At 38.0% G+C, this 16,786-nt stretch overlaps 1 protein-coding gene across 3 annotated transcripts in view; it reads left to right on the plus strand.

Moving 5' to 3' along the window:
- The window catches only part of AKAP6 (A-kinase anchoring protein 6), a 451,051-nt gene that overhangs the window by 208,269 nt on the left and 225,996 nt on the right, over window positions 1-16,786 (plus strand). For all 3 annotated transcript variants that reach the window (XM_036451362.2, XM_036451376.2, XM_045585282.1), the window contains exon 5: window positions 5,820-5,942. In XM_036451362.2, coding sequence (XP_036307255.1) covers window positions 5,820-5,942 — 123 coding nt within the window. The remainder of the gene's footprint in view (window positions 1-5,819; window positions 5,943-16,786) is intronic.

The following is a 16,786-nucleotide window of genomic DNA, read 5'->3' on the forward strand; positions in this document are numbered from 1 at the left end:
AGGGTTTCTGGCTGAGCTGTGCTTCCCCTGTGGGAGCACATTGACCACCAGGGGGCAGCTCCTGTGTTGAGCGTTTGCCCCCTGGTGGTCACTGTGCATCATAGAGACTAGTCATTCCGCCATTCAGCAATTTGCATATTAGCCTTTTATTATATAGGCTAATTATAAATATAATAATATAAGTAAATATAAATTATAAATAAACACATTATTTATAAGGTTGTTGTATGACAATATTATAAACTTGAAGGTTACTTGTATTTTTTTTTTTAACAGACATTTATATGTGAGTTCCAGGCCTTAATACAATTATCTGATACATAGCAAGCTTTCAATTAATAATTTATGAATAAAGGACCTAATATATATGTGTACACCTGTGGAGTTTGAACAAAAAAGGCAATTTAATCTTTACTTCAGCTAGCCTAATGCTATCCAACCTAGGTAGTCTATGTGATTAACTAAACCAATAGTATTCCTAAATTTTATGTTACTCTTAAAAACTGTACCTTTTTTAATTATAGAAATTTTGTCCAAAGGATGCCCAAGAGTACTTTAAAGTGCATATTTAGAGCTCTATACTTGAGGACAAAACACCTGAGATCTTTAGCCTATTGGTTTTGTTTTATTTGAGAAGTAGTCTTTCTGAGCCTCAGTTTCCTTATCTGTAAAATTGGGGGCATTGAAAGAGATAGGATCTAAGGGCCTTCTAATCTGCATGGGAACTCTTCTCTTTTTCTCTTTTCCAAGCAGATGTATTTCAATACTACTTCCTGTCTTCTTGGCTCTAATGATGGGACAGCAGCTGTGTTGTTCTTGCCCTTTACTGACTCTCTGCCTTGAAGTACTCTGGTAGAAAGCTGGCTATTTTATTGCTCATTCAGCATGATAAACTCTCTACATAGAATTCCAATTTTTTCCTAAAAATATTATCTTGGTTTTGCTAAGGAACTATTTGGTCCCTAGAAAAAATTTAGGATGTTTAGATAAACAACTCAGCAATCCCAGATAATCTTTTTAATGACATTAGCATTCTATAAACAATCCCGTCTAACCACGTGCATTCTTGTTTCAGGTATTTGATTTACAAGGAGGTCTTACTAAACAAGAAAGTATTTAGATGTAATCTAAACACAAGATTCTTTTTTTTAAATATATTTTGTATTGATTTTTCACAGAGAGGAAGAGAGAGGGATAGAGAGTTAGAAACATCGATGAGAGAGAATCATTGATCAGCTGCCTCTTGCACAGCCTCCACTGGGGACATGCCCTCAACCAAGGTACATGCCCTTGCCCAGAATCGAACCCGGGACCTTTCAGTCCATAGGCCGATGCTCTATCCACTGAGCCAAACCAGTCCTGGCTAAACACAAGATTCTAATAACATTTTCAGCTCTGCCCTTCAGTGTTAAGGAGTCAGTGTTATGGGCATGTTGGGAAATTAAAAGCGATTATTAAAAGCGATTTTATCCCCAACAAGGAGACTCAGCTCAATTTACCCATTTTATATGATACGGAGTTCAGAAAAGAATTTTCCTCCTGGTCAGCTTTAGATTATACCATTCTCTGCCCTGCTTGCTTTCTCTTTCCAACTGACAGCCTTTATTCTGGAACAATTATTTATTTATTTATTTATTTATTTATTTTTTAAAATTGATTGGTGTGACATTGGTCAACATGAACATACAGGTTTCAGGTGTGTGTTCCTATGTTACAAGTTCTGTATATTGCACAGTGTGCCTACCACCCAAAGTCAAATCTTCTCCTGTCACCTTATATATTTTTATATTTTAATGACATCCCATTCAACCTTTAGAAAGGAGCTAAGTATTTCATAAAACATTTCAGTCTTTTTTAAGTTTTCTTGTGGAATCAGAGTTAAAACTGTTTTAAAACATTTCATTTTCTCTTCGGTCTTTATTCAAAATTTCTTACCATCTTACGCATGTCCATATCCTCTCTTCTATTAGTTGTATTAGGTTGGATTTTGTCAGTAGGGATGTCAGTAAATGTGTGAGGTGTAGCATCTGGGTCTTGGTGGCACATGAAGCACATATAGATACGTGGTCAGGAAAGGTAGAATGCCTTAGGGAGCTATTGTGTAAAACTCTAGATGGGTCATTGTGTATAGGAACTCTCTGTCTAAAATTAAGCAAAAATGGGAGATTAAATATATGTTGGTATATCTGTAATAATAAAAGGGTGATATGCTAATTAGACCAGATATCCTTCTGAATGTCATGGTAAACGTCCTTCCTGACAAAGCTGGGGCCTGAGGGAAGTCCAGTCCTAGGTGCCTGCTGGCAGCTGGAGGGAAGGTAGCTGGGGGCCTGAGTGCCTGTGGGTGGCCAGAGGGAAGACAGCCCAAGTCCTGGGTGCATGCAGGTGGCCAGAGGAGGGAAGCCCAGGTCGTGAGTGCTGGAGGGAAGCTGGTGCTGGCAGCTGGGGGAGGAAAGCCTACTCTTGCATAAATTTTCATGCATCGGGCCTCTAGTATTTATATAACTGAATACATAATTTTGCTTCTAAATGGAGTTCTTTTTATCTTTTATTTTTTAAATTATTTTTTTGTTTACACTATTACAGATATCTTCTTCCCAGCTCTCCACCCCATACATGCACACTCCTTTGCCCACCTCCACCCAGCTCCTGCCTCCTCCTTTTCCTCTGCCCATCACCACACTACTATCTATCTGTGTCTATGGGTTATGTATATATGTTCTTTGGCTAATCTCTTCACCTTTCTTCCAGTTCTTTGACAGTTCTCTGTAAAGTTTCTGTTGAGAAATCAACTGACAGTCTTATGGGAGCTCTTTTTTAGGTAACTAACTGCTTCTTTCTTGCTGCTTTTAAGATTCTTTTTGTCTTTAACCTTTGTCATTTTAATTATGATGTGTTTTGGTATGGGCCTCTTTGGGTTCATCTTATTTGGGACTCTTTACTTCTTGGACTTATATGTCTATTTTCTTCATCAGGTTAGGGAAGTTTTCTGTCATTATTTTTTCAAATAGGTTTTCAGTTTCTTGTTCTCTCTCTTCTCCTTCCACACCTTCCTGTTGCAAATGCTTGATGTTGTCCCAGAGGCTCCTTATACTATACTCATTTTTTGCTTCCTTATATTCCAAATAACCGATTTAACTCTTGGCTTCATCTATCTACTTACTGTTGATTCTCTGTAAATTATTATTTTTGAAATATTTATTGTTGAAAGTATTACATATGTTCCCTTTTCCCCCTCATTGACCTCTTGTAGTCTGCCCCCACCCACCGTCCCAGGCCTTCATCACACTACTGTCTGTGTCCATGGGTTATGCATAAAGACATATAAGTTTTTTGGTTGATCTCTTCCCACCCATCCACTTACCCCCACCATCTGTAAAATATTTCTTTATTTCAGTTATTGTAGCCTTTATTTCTGATTGTGGCATATATATATATATATATATATATATATATATATATATATATATATATATGTATATAGTGTTGAGGTTCTCACTAAGTTCATTGAACATCCTTATAACCAGTATTTTGAACTTTGCATGTAGTAGATTGCTTAACTCCATTTTCTTTTGTTCTTTTTCTGGAGTTTTGTTCTGTTCTTTCATTTGGGATATGTTTCTTTGTCTCCTCATTTTGGCAGTTTCTCTATGTTCGTTTCTTTTGGGTAGGGTGCTGTGTCTCACAGGGTTGGTAGAGTGGTCTAATGTAGTAGGTGCTCTGTAGCATCCAGTAGCATAGTCCCCCTGATCACCCAAGCTGGGCACTCGAGGTACACCCTTCATATGGACTGTGTATACTCTCCTTTTGTAGTTGAACTTTGATTGCTGTTGGCATATCAATGGTAAAGAATTACCCTCAGGCAGATCAGCTATGACCACCAACCTCAGACCCCCACCCACTGTGGAGGATCAGCTGAGCAGGACTTACTTCAGTGTAGCTTCGGTACCTGCTGAGTCCACCCCTTGAGTGTGTCACTTATGGAGATGATTTGATATGATCTGAAGTTATCCACTGGGTGTGCTCCCCTGGGTCCTCCCGTGAGGTTCAGGACAAGGTTAATCATGACGTGTTTCTCCCTGGAACAGCTGGCATGAGCTACAAAGCAATCTGCAGTTGGCTACTACTTGTGCTGGATTTGGAGGTGCCAAGAGAGGCTCAGCTCTGAACCAAAGATGGCTTTTGCTAGTGCCGGGCCTGGGTTCACTCAGCGAGAGTATGAGGCTGACTGAGGCCAGATGTTACTTTTTTGAGCGATTTTAGGAAAATCTTACAGATGACATTGCTATAAGTCCATTTGGCCAGCATAGGCTATCTTAATTTTTATCAGAATTTAATTATGAGAGTATCAATAATTAGGACTTCACTTTAAACAAACTAAGTATATGAGAAAGGGCAAAACTAATTACTTGGCATGGATTCTTAGCACTTAGAACAATTTGCAATTTGAGAAAATTAGAATTTTTTTAAAAAAGAATGGGTGTCCTTGTCCTGTGACACTTGGCATAGTGGGGATGTTTTCAAAAGGAAAACTTTAGGATCTTGGGAAAACACATGGTACACTACCACATGGAATGATGGACTTAACAGGCTGACAACACACCAGAGCATATCTGGACAGTCAGAACGGACTCCCTGGGCCTCCATGTCCACATCTCTGCTGTGTCCCCTTTTGATAGACAGGGATGTGTTTCTGAGTGTTATTAGTCTGCCTTTCTCTTTAATACTCTTCTCAATACTATTTGCTCTTTTATAACAACTATTTTGAGGCTTGAATTAAAGGGTTATGAACCTTAAACTATATTAGAAGAAACCTTAATAACAAAATGTGGCTTCTGAGAACAGTGATAAAAAATTTAATCTTCAGCTATTACTCAGTTTCAGGATACCTTGTTAAGCATTAAAAATATTATTCAAAATTAATCAAAAAGCAAATCTGAAAAACAAAACAAAACAGAAATACAGGTTAAGTGTAAGATGCATACCAAAGCATCTCTGTGAAATGTCAAAACCTGTCTTTGCTCTTTTACACCTCCAGGTGGTGCTGTTTACTTAGACATGGGAAGCAGGCACCCAACCTCATTTCCTTGCCTTAGGTTCATAGCCAGGCTTTCAAGACAATTTCCATTTCTACAGATGTGTTCTTTTAAATGGTCAATAAACTTTTATAACCACTATTTTAAAAATTGCAAGATTATTGTGATTTGTGCTGTCTGGGACACACCCAGAGCAGATGTTTACATTTATTCATTGGTCCCATATTTTTCTACTCTTCCTTGTTTCTTAGAACTCAGATTGTCACAGACATTTGGGCTGTCATTAGAATTCATGCAAGCCTCTTAAAACACCTATGTGACTTAAAAATAGATTTCTATCTGTTAAGGTAACTCAACTCTATAGGCTTCTGAGTAAAGAATACTATCTTCACAGAAATGTTTTTATCCCTCAAAACCCACGAGTGTTCCTAGCAGACCTGAATTGTTTTTTGGTGACTGGAGCTTGTCAGACATGAGAAATGTTTTGATAATTTTGGCTCGTCTTTTCAATGACATCCTGGAGACCAATCCAAATTTCTCAGAAAAGTTTTCCAAGGAAAAAAACTGAGAGGGAGTAAGGAACACCTTCTTTCCATTTTTATAGATTTCAGTGCTAGGAATACTGGAAAATCTGTTCTACAGTGTGGAACTAGGATGGAAGTGCAGTGGTATCAATTTTACAATCAGTAAGGTTTGGAATATTTAAGATTGGCTTTAAACAACCAACTAACGCTTTTCTTGTTCTTTCCTTTTTTTCTTTCTTTTCTTCTCTTTTGTCACAAGGGGTTTGTAGACAAGCTGGATGAATTCATTCAGTGGTTAAATGAAGCCATGGAAACCACAGAGAACTGGACACCCCCTAAGGCAGAGATGGACGGCCTTAAACTGTACCTGGAGACACACCTGGTAGGCAAGATGGTGTTGCTTTTGCTGATATTAATGAAAGGATTCTGATGCACGGCTTGTTTGTTTATGGAGGATATAAATTTTATTTATCAGAAGTCATTATATGCTAATGAAACCAGGTTTTAATGGGGTAAATTGCAGCAACTGAAAATTTATAGGCATTTCAAATAAAACTATAAAATCTAAATCCTCCATATTTTGAGCTATTTTTAAAAAACATTTTCCAGAAAGATAAGTAATTACTTTAAAAATACCTTAGACAATTTTATTAGGCCCTCGCTCTCTAAAGCAACAATTTAAGGTTTTCCTCTTCTTAAAAAAAATATAAATGAAAGTGATAATTTTGATGACCATTCTAAGCTTTCTAGAATTCTTGTAAAATTAATGAACCTCTCATTATCAAGAGGGTCTACTTTTTCTGTTCTACACTGGGTTATTTTAATAAAATATTTAAAACGATGATCTCCATCATTTTTGCTGCTATGTGGGTTTTCAGCATATAATTAATACAACTGTCATTACTCTCGTCCCCGTGCAGAGGGAGAGGCATGGAGAGGAAGTGGGAAACACTTGAATGAATATCCTTCTGAATATGTTAGGAGCAAGAATTATAGACTGAGGGACATTTGATGAACCTCATGAGGTTTTTACTGAATGCTTCAAATGGCCGATATCAATTATGAAGGGGTGGGTACCAAGTAGTGGAGTGTGATAAAGCATGAAGAGAAAGCACGTTGTCATAGGAAATGAAAATTCAAGCTTTAAGTATCTCATCTTTATTCCTTTCACCGATAGCATAAAATTGACAAAGGCAATGAACACAAATCCTTGGGCACCCAACTGTGGGGTAGGTTTTCTGCCCCTCTTACACACTCAGAATATGGATTGAATAAGCATTGAGTGAGAGTCCTATATGTGTGACAGGTTGCAGGGTTTTAGGAATGCTCCCTGTGTCAGTGAGAGAATGAGAAAGAGAAAGAAGAAAGATGGGGGGGGGAGAGAGAGAGAGAGAGGAGAGAGAGAGAGAGAGAGAGGAGAGAGAGAGAGAGAGAGAGAGAGAGAGAGAGAGAGAGAGAGGAGAGAGAGAGAGAGAGAGAGAGAGAGAGAGAGAGAGAGAGAGAGAGAGAGAGGAGAGAGAGATGAGAGAGAGAGAGAGAGAGGAATGCTTTAGGTTTTTGGTGTATGCATTTTATAATGTTTTATATCATTGCAAGAAAAACAGTCTCAAAATCCTATTGCTGCATGCAAACAGTATTGTGGATAATAAAGAATGACAAGACTGTGTGATAGAGGTTGACTGTATTGTTTCCCTTTTTAGAGACCTGGGTTGATGGCATGTAAAACGGCCAGTAACCTGTCCGTCAGTAAATGAGTGGGTAACACAGCCATGGTATATTTCATTTACTCAATGGAATACTACTTGTCCATAAAAAGGAAGAAAATTTTACCCTTTGCAACAGCATGGATGGACCTGGAGATTATTATGCTAAGTAAAATAAGCCAGTCAGAGAAAGACAAGTGCCATATGATTTCATTCATGTGGAATTTAATGAACAAATTGAACTAACAAGCAAAATAGAGACAGACTCATAGATAGAGAACAGGCAGACAGCTCTAGTGAGGGAGGGGACATTGAGGTATGTGCAGGGAGAGAGAGAGAGAGAGAGAGAGAGAGAGAGAGAGAGAGAGAGAGAGAGATGCCAGTAACCTCAAACACCTCTCTTGTACATGGATTTTAAAATACTGCCCTTAGTACTCAATTCCCTGTTGAGTAGAGCATTGATTTTTTTAAAGAGGGCATTTCATAATAGCAAGATAAAGATATTCAGTGCTTTATAATGTAAATTATATTAATTAGAATGTCAGCTTTTCACTGGCATTGTTCTGACAGAAATTCTAATCTGTGTTTAAACAGGAGTATATGAACTTTATTTCACATTAAGTGTGCTGTCTTAATTTCTCTTGATTTAATATTTTATGAGAAACACAGGTTTAGTTTTTGAGTTCCCAGAGGGCACGGGGACATGAAGAGCACCTCAACTCTTTGCATCGAAAGCCAGGTTAAGAGGGTGGGAACCAAGCTCTCACTTCTCTTTGGAAATTGAGGGACATGGCCTCTTTATAGCCAATGTTCTGTTCTCCAATCTGGATTACAAATTTATATTCCTTAGTTGGCATCCTTGTGTTGACCTCTGTCTCATTCTAGCCCAACACTATCATCTAGAACTTTCTGCAGTGATGGGTATTTTTTATTGCATTGTTCAATATGGGAGCCACTACCCACATTTATCTACTGAGCACATGAAAATGTGGCTGCAGCAACTGAGGAAATGAATTTTTAATTCTAATTAACTTACATTTAAATTTCCACACGTGGCTTATAACTACCGAATTCTAGTCCTATAAATAGCAGTACTCTTTATGGCTGCCCATAATGGTTTGCAGACATTCTTACTGGTCTCATAGTGATAGTCTCATCCAAAATGTGGAAACCATTATCCTCTGTGCTCTGGATCTCTCCATTAGATCCACAGCAAAGAGTCCTTCTTAAACTGTTTGTCTCTTAAAGAATAAACTGCTTTAAGATCAACACTTTCTTGAACCAGTTTTTTCCAGGGTCATGTCTGATTGTACTGGTTTGTCTATAGACAACACAGAAACAGCTTCTTTATCACGACTGTGCAAATAGTGAGGGAGTACGGTGTCCAGGTCTGTGCACCGAGGTTGGCCACAATCTCGAATTTCACTTCTAAAATTATGAATGATGTTAACAGTTACTGAAGACCTAGTGTGCATGGATCACCACTGAGTGATACTTAAGAACAATGACTGAGCCTCTGTTATACTGCATGCTGTGTCTGTTACTTGAGATATAGCCTGTGGTTTAAGCATCTTTAGACCCCTAGTTACTCTGTGTCCCGACATTATCTTCTGATTAAGACTGTCATTTACATTTTTTACTGTATTTGCTTGCTATGTTGCTGAGTTAATAAGTTATTCTTCTCAAAGGAAGACAAAAAGAATGCCTACCTTACCATAAAGAAAGTATGTGTACAACTAAGCCTACATATTTATATTCTTTACTTCACCCTGCATAAGTCATTACTGCTCCTTAATGAGTGGGCAAAGGGTATTTGCAAGAATATTCAGCATTCAGAGATAGTTACGTGAGTTTCTTTCAACATCTCTATAGATTCTATAATTTACATTAAACCAAAACGTGCCAGCCCCTCAGTTCAGCATTTTCTTTGGCTTAATAATGTGTTAGAATAGTTGGCACCCTGCAATGTTCATTATAAAGAAAAATAAAATAATAAAGACAATACCAAAAGTTGTACATTTATATTTTGATACTTAATTCCGTTATTTTCCATGTCAGTAACCTAGGGTTTTTATCAATACAAATCAATTAAGGCTTCACAACACCTGTATGAGAGATGTGAAGGAGCTTTATTTTAACTTAAGAAGTACTAGTACTGGGAAATTGTGATGATACATCAATGGTTTTCCATGATAATTAATCATCTGCCTGCAACCAGCCTGCTCAACATGTTGAACATTCCTCTTCTTGGAAAACAACTTTTAAAATAGCATTGTGTATACCGTATTTTCTGGCGTATAAGACAACCCCCTAATTTTACAGTTAAAACATAAGTTTAGGCCTATATTCGCTGTATAAGACTAACCCCACTTCTGAGACAACACCAGTTCTTTTTTTAATAGACCGCTTCTCTGACTCTGGCCAATCTGAGCAGGCTTTTTACTAGAACACAGTGTACATGTTCTGTACCTGAAGCTACACTGTGTTCTAGAAAAAAGCCTGCTCAGATTGGCCAGAGTCAGAGAGGCGGTCTATTAAAAAGAACTAGTATATGCACCCCTATGTTCATAGCAGCACAATCTACAATAGCTAGAATTTGGAAACAGTCTAGGTGCCCATCAGCAGATGATTGGATCAAAAAACTATGGTACATCTACACAATGGAATACTATGCTGCCATAAAAAGAAGGAATTCTCATCATTTGCAGCAACCTGGATGGAATTGGAGAACATCATGCTGAGTGAAATAAGCCAGTCAATGAAAGAGAAACACCACATGACCTCACTCATTTATGGATAATAAAGAACATTATAAACTGATGAACCAAAAGATAGATATAGAGAGAGTAAAGCAACAAGTAGACTGTCAAATTACAGCAGGTAGGGTAGGGAGATCTGGGGGAGATAATAGATTAACCGAAGGACTTGTATACATGCATATAAGTACAACCAATGGACACAAAACTCTGGGGAAGGGGGTATGTATTGGGGGGGGGGGCAATGTTAAATTATGTACACAGATAATAATTGAATAAAAAAAATGGGGGGAAAAAAGAGAATAAAAAAAAATAAAAAGAACTGGTGTTGCCTCGGAAGTGGAGGGTGGTAGTCTTATACAGAAAATATAGGCCTAAATCTATGTTTTAACTGTAAAATTAGGGGGTCGTCTTATACGCCGGAAAATACAGTATATGTTCTTATGGACTTCCTTCTTCCTCACCTCTGTCACTTTTTAAAAATAGCTATATTAAGGTTTAAAGTATACAATTTTACATATTTAAAGTATATATTTAAAGTATACAATTTTATATTTAAAATATACAATTTTACATATTCCCACAAGCTGACAAATGTATAGCCCCACAAGACCATCACCACAATCAAAACTGTGAACATGTCCATCACCTCCAAAAACTTCCTATGATCCTTTGAAATTCTTCCCTCCCTTCCTGCCGGCCTTTCTCCCATCTCTGAGTAATCAGATCTGCTTTCTGTTACTATTATATTCATTCGTATTTTCTAGGATTTACATAAATGGAATGAAACAATATGTACTCTCTATGTTTAGTGGGGGGTGGAGGGTGTTAGGGCAAGCCTGGTTTCTTTCACCCAGCACATGTATTTCATGTTTTAATTCATTCATTTTTATTGCTGAGTAATATTCCATTGCATAGATATACCACAATATGTTTATCCACTTATCTTTTGATAGAAATTTTAATTGTTTCCCTCACACTTGTTTTTATTGGCTAAAGAGGTGTAAGTCAGCAATAACTGAATTTGAGTAGAAGCATCATAAATAGTTCTTGGCAGACTATTTAGATTTAAGAGGATTTATAGTATTCAGAGTTAAAGGTCTTACGAGCTTATTTGGAGACTCTAGCAGGAGAGTGCAGCTACTCATAAACCTTTGACCAAAGACCAGTCTTCTTCTCTGGGAGAAGGTCGTCTTCTTCACTCAGGGCACAGCTTCACTGGGATCGGTGAGGGAGGAGGGGGACACCCGCCTAGTCAGTCACATCAACTGAATCAACCCTGGTGATCAATGGGGGTGATGTCACATCCAGATCACCCTCACATCCCAGAGTCAGAGGACTTAACCGTAACCAGCAGAGCAGGAGAGTAACTTTTCCCAGTAGAGATTTCAGTTCATGTCCCTTTGCTCCTGAGAAGATAACTCTAATTTTCCAAATAGTTCAGTCCACCAAATGGGCAGCACATCATATGCAATCAATTGTAGGAGAACAAGCCAAAAGGATTTTCTTAAATCTATAACTAATGAAAGTATCCAATAGGAAGAACCGAAGTCAAATGGACACCAGAGAGCTATGCAAGAATTAGGAGAAGAACCCAACCACAGTGCTAGGCTTAAATCTGGGAGATAAATTTGCATAGGTTGGGCAATCATTAACCAAACACATAGAAATAGCCTTGGTAAAACAACATTCTTAATTCAGTATGATAAATGAGAAAATGTGGGGGAAATGCTGACAATGAGTTCATGTATATTAAGCACCCATGAGTCAGTTAGGTGCTAGGAATGCATGATGAATGAGTTAGGTTTTTATCTTCCAAGGATTTCCGATCTAGGAAAGATGACCATAAATTAAATGCATTTATCTATAGACACATAAATGATTAATGTAATGCAATTTTGAGCAGTAAACTTTTGTAGAATATGCAAAATACTATTCAAAGCATAGAGAAAAAAGTTTTATTGGTTCTTCTTGGAGGGTAGGGAAGGCTCATAGAGTAATTGATGTACACCTCACAGGCCATATATGATCTGTTGCATAGACGGGGAAGGAGAAGAGATGGAAGGAAATTTTATGGGCAAGTGAGGGAGGTTTGGAGAGCCATCTGGTGCAACTGAGACTGAGTTGGAATTTGGCAGGTTGGGATGGGTGGTAAAGGAGATTGATTTGTAATGAACTGAACTTTTCTCTGGGGGCAATGGAAACTCATTGAAGGTTTGATTTTATTTTAAAACAAGAGAGTGACATGAATCAGTCACTAATTCCACGAGGTTAGGGTCAACTTAACATAGATGAAGTCCATGAGAGAATAACTATGGACATAATGGAAAATGGTTTGAGTATAGAATTGGAAGGATATGAGTTTCTTTAAATGTATTTTTTTTTTTTTTACTAACTAATATTTACTAACTATAACACAAAATTTTAAAGGTACCGTATTTTTCTGACCATAAGACGCACCGGACCATAAGACGCACCAGTTTTTAGAGAAGGGAAATGAAGAAAAAAAGATTCTGAAACAAATAGTGTCCTAAAATATTTTATGTGCATTAAAACCCAACATCACAGTCATAAACACATGTAATCAACCCTGTAAAGTAAACAGCAGCATTTAGAACCATTTTAGAGCTGGGCAAGCACACAGAGACCACACAGAGCCGGGCAAGTAAAAATACTTTTTTTAAAAAGTATATGTGTAGGCTATATTTGGACCATAAGACGCAGGGACTTTCCCCCCCCACTTCTGGGGGAAAAAAAGTGCGTCTTATGGTCCGAAAAATACGGTAAATAAGGGGAGTATAAAAATGCAGAAAGTCAAAAATAAGCCTTCCACCTTTATCCCCCCCCCAGTTAGAAATTCTCCTCTCTTCAGGCAATCATTCTTCCTTGTTTCTTTTTTTAATTTTAACTTTTTTATTGTTTAAAGTTTTACAAGTAATAGTATATACGTTCCCCGCCCCCCATTGACCTTCCCTCAGCCTCCCTTACCCCGAGGCACATGCCCTCACCCTGTCCCAGTGTCTTGCGTCCATTGGTTATGTTAATATGTATGTATACTAGTCCTTTGGTTGATCTCTTACCTCCCTCCTATCCCCAACACTCCCCAGCCTTCCCGCTGTCATTTGTCAGTCTGTTTGATGCTTCTCTGTCTCTGTATCTATTTTTGTTCATCAGTTTATAATATTCTTGATTATCCATAAATGAGCAAGATTATGTGGTATTTTTCTTTCACTGACTGGCTTATTTCACTTAGGATAATGCTCTCCAGTTCCATCCATGCTGTTGCAAATGGTAAGAATTCCTTCTTTTTTACAGCAGCATAGTATTCCATTGTGTAGAGGTACCATAGTTTTCAAATCCACTCATCTGCTGATGGGCATTTAGGCTGTTTCCAAATCTTTGCTATTATAAATTGTATTGCTATGAACATAGGAGTGTATATCCTTTCTGATTGGTGTTCTGTTTCCTTGGGATATATTCCTACAAGTGGTAAAACTGGGTCAAATGGAAGTTACATTTTTAGCTTTTTGAGGAAACTCAATACTGTTCTCCACAGTGGCTGCACCAGTCTGCATTCCCACCAGCAGTGGAGAAGGGTTCCTTTTTCTCAGCATCTTCGCCAGCACTTGTCCTTTATTGATTTGTTGATGCTAGCCATTCTGAAAGATGTGAGGTGGTACCTCATTGTTGTTTTGATTTGCATCTCTCAGGTGATTAGTGACTTTGAGCATGTTTTCATATGTCTCTTAGCTTTCTGAATGTCCTCTTTTAAAAAGTATCTATTTAGGTCATTTGCCCATTTTTTGATTGGGTTGTTTATCTTCCTTTTGTTAAGTTGCATGAGTTCCCTATAAATGTTGGAGATTAAACCCTTATCGATGATAACATTGGCAAGTACGTTCTCCCATGCAGTTGGCTTTCTTATTGTTTTATTAATGGTTTCTTGTTCCTTTATATCCTTTCAGAGCTATTTCGAGTATCTGAAAACAAAAGCATATGTGTGCTTAACTTTGTTTCCTTAATTTTCATTATCAGTAATTCAGAATCAGTATAGAACTGCATCATCCTTTTGAGTGGCTGCAGAGTATTCTGTTTATGAATATGCTATAACTTATTTAACCAGTCCTCTATTAATAAAAACTTAGGTTGTTTGCATCTTTTACAATTGCGAACAGTGTTCCAGTGACTATCCCTGGGTATTCACCATCTTGCATAGTAGAGTTATATCCTTAGAATAAATACCTTACATATGAAGATTATGGGTGAAAGGTTATACACATTTAATATTTTCATGTATTGCCAAATTGTCCTTGAGAGATTGTATTATACCAGTTTATACTCAGCATGCACGAGAATGTGAATTACTGTACATCCTTGCCATTAGAGAATGTTATCACACTGATGGAGATTTGTTCTTGTGATAGTTATAAATGGCATCTCATTGTAGTTTGGTTTGTATTTCATGTGTTTTAAGTGGAGTCGAACACGTCTTCATATTTTTAGGAGTCATCTGTATTTTCTGAGAACCACCTGCTCATATTCTTAGCCTATTTTTCTGTTGGGTCATTGGCATTTTGCTTCAGGATTTATCGGAGCTTTTTTCCTGTATTAAGGAAATGACTCCCTTGTCTGCAGTATGAATAGAAAATGCTTTTAAGAGAAACTATTTTGGGGATTTGGTTCCAAAAGAACATGGACATGTTAGTGCTTTGAAGAATCTAGGGTTAGGCAGATCTGAAGGCCAGGCTGATAAGCATATAACAGGTCTCTGCCCCTGCCGAAGCATGCCTGGATTCCAGTACAGCGAAGACCAGGAGTTTGCTTACTTAGTGCCACAAGCCTGAGATCAGGGACGCTATTGTTGAGTGAGTGGATTTGATGCCTGAGCAGTGAAAGAAATGGAGAGGGTGTGGGTCACTGGAAGGTGGGAGGTAGATAAGAACAGAGTAAAGGAAATAGATGAGCTAGAGAGGCATAGATTGGAGAGAGAGAACAACAGGTCTCTCTTTTTAAATGTGTCTTTATTGTTGAAAGTACTAAGATATCCCCCTTTTTTCTCTATTGACTCCCTTCCCTGCTCCCCAGGTTTTCACCAGACTGTTGTTTTTGCCCATGGGTCATGTTGATATGCATACAAGTGCTTTGGTTAGTTCTCTTTTTGATGCACTACCAACTTCCTTTTCACCTTTCTGGCTTCCACGGAGGCTACTAATGTCCTTGAGAACAGCACAGGAAGCCTGCTGCCCCAAGCTGGAGATCTGGCCAAGACTGGAATGAGTGTGAGGGTGTAGAAATGGGCTGAAAGCTTCTCTGCCTGTGTGTGCAGTGGGACTGATGCTCCAGGGCCCTTCTAGGGGTGTGTGAAACCAGGGAATGGGAGCCATAGGAGCAGTATTTACATAAAAAAGAGGCAGCAGATGTTACAAGAGCTTAGTGACCATGGGGGCTTGTGCTGAAGGTAGTGCAAACTATGTCTTGCACACAACTGCTGCTGTAATTATGGGACTTAGTTAAAGAAAAACATAAATTTTTTTCACTGGAAAAAAATTCTAACTGTATAAAAGAGCATAAAATTCAAAGTGAAAAGCGTACCCTCCCTTGTGTAACCAACATAAACCAGTTGTTCTATGTCCTTTTTTATTTTTTTATGTAAAAGTACATAGATTTAAGGATTTTTAATTCATATTGTATATACTTTTAATGACTTGTATTTATATATAAACATATCTCAGATATCCTTCTGTTAGTACGTGATGATCTGCACATTTTAGCATCTTCTTAATATTTTATTGTGTGGATGTGCCATTCCCAGGATGATGGCCATTTAAGCTGCCTCCTTATTTATACTTTTGTAAACAACACCACAGTGAGCATCCAGGTCATTTTAACACTAGCTAAGTGATAGCCTCTTCTTGGTCCCAATTGTGTCTTGTCCACAGCAGCAACTCAAAGCTCTCATGTAATGACTGTCTGTCATACTTTAGGTAGAGCTTTTGCAATAGGTCCTAAAAAGCAATTTAAGGTCCATGTATGTGTGTGTACAGAGTTTTGAGTTTGTGTTTATCAGGCTATCTTCCAGAATTTTGTCCATTTTAAGATTGGCACCTGCAATTTGAAGTGGGTGGCACAAGGTGGCGGAAAGCACCCAAATCCTGCAGACAATGCTTATAGTCTTGGTACTCTTGAAGGGTTTGAAAATTTCCCCCTATTTTCATTGCCCTAAGTATGTACAAAAGCAGATTGGATTAAACTAATAATGTGCCTAGTTAACAAAATATCAGGACAGATATTTTCATGCATTTAGATCTTCATGTTATATCATATTTTTTATTAAATAGCTTTCATTTGTATTAAAAGAAAAACACACACACTATACTTCCCACAGTATTTAGCCATACAGGTAAGGTGCCTCAAACACATTCATCTGTTTTTATTTTGCTTGCCCTCCTATCTCCAACTCTGCTCCATTTTTCATTCATTGGAGTTAAAACAGGCTTTCCTTTCTCCTATGTCCTGCTACCCACCTCTCCCCGCCTCTCTTTCTCTGCTGAGCTGACAGGCAAGTCTGGCCCAAGCAGGTTGTCTCACAAGACCAGCAGCTGCCATGTGGCCATACCACTCTGCTTAAAGGAGGCACTCATCAGACTTCAAAAGTCTGTAAAAGGCAAAAGATTTATAGGGTCAGAAGAGAAACCAGAGCATTTGCTAAGCGAAATAAGCCAGTTAGAGAAAGATAAATACCACATGATCTCACTCATTTGTGGAAT

This window comes from Pipistrellus kuhlii, unplaced genomic scaffold (genome assembly GCF_014108245.1).
Source record: "Pipistrellus kuhlii isolate mPipKuh1 unplaced genomic scaffold, mPipKuh1.p scaffold_m20_p_1, whole genome shotgun sequence".
Taxonomy (NCBI): Eukaryota; Metazoa; Chordata; class Mammalia; order Chiroptera; family Vespertilionidae; genus Pipistrellus; species Pipistrellus kuhlii.